The sequence below is a fragment of the Neopelma chrysocephalum genome, unplaced genomic scaffold, assembly GCF_003984885.1.
Source record: "Neopelma chrysocephalum unplaced genomic scaffold, ASM398488v2 Primary Assembly neopelma1_84877, whole genome shotgun sequence".
Taxonomy (NCBI): domain Eukaryota; kingdom Metazoa; phylum Chordata; class Aves; order Passeriformes; family Pipridae; genus Neopelma; species Neopelma chrysocephalum.
In genome coordinates, this window is record NW_020914893.1 from 1 (window position 1) to 441 (window position 441).

General features: G+C 70.7%; 1 protein-coding gene across 1 annotated transcript; it reads left to right on the plus strand.

The window, feature by feature from the left end:
- Positions 1–6: 6 nt before the first annotated feature.
- On the plus strand, positions 7–344 carry LOC113979588 (latent-transforming growth factor beta-binding protein 4-like; the record flags this gene model as incomplete). Its single annotated transcript, XM_027706933.1, has 2 exons — positions 7–136; positions 219–344. Coding segments are annotated over 2 exons (256 nt in total), but the record flags the coding sequence as incomplete, so codon positions are not given.
- Between the last annotated feature and the right edge of the window lie 97 nt (positions 345–441).

Below are 441 nucleotides of genomic sequence, written 5' to 3' on the forward strand. Positions count from 1 at the left end.
CCCCCCCCAGACGTGGACGAGTGTGGGTCGGGCACCCCCTGTGCCCCCCCCGGGCGCTGCCTGAACACCGAGGGCTCCTTTGTGTGCGAGTGCCCCCGCGGGTACCGGGCGGGACCCTCGGGCACCTCCTGCCACGGTGAGTGGGGACCCCCGGGGTGGGTTTGGGGGGGGTCCGTGCCCCCTCCCTGCCCACCCCGATGCCAACTGTGCCCCCCCAGACATCAACGAGTGCCTGGAGGGCGAGTTCTGCTTCCCCCACGGCGAGTGCCTCAACAGCGAGGGATCCTACAGCTGCCTCTGTGCCCAGGGATATGCCCCCAACCCCGAGGGCACCGCATGCATCGGTGGGACCCCCTGAAACCCCATCCCAATCCCAGATCCCTGTGCCCAGGGATATGCCCCCAACCCCGAGGGCACCGCCTGCATCGGTGGGACCCCCCA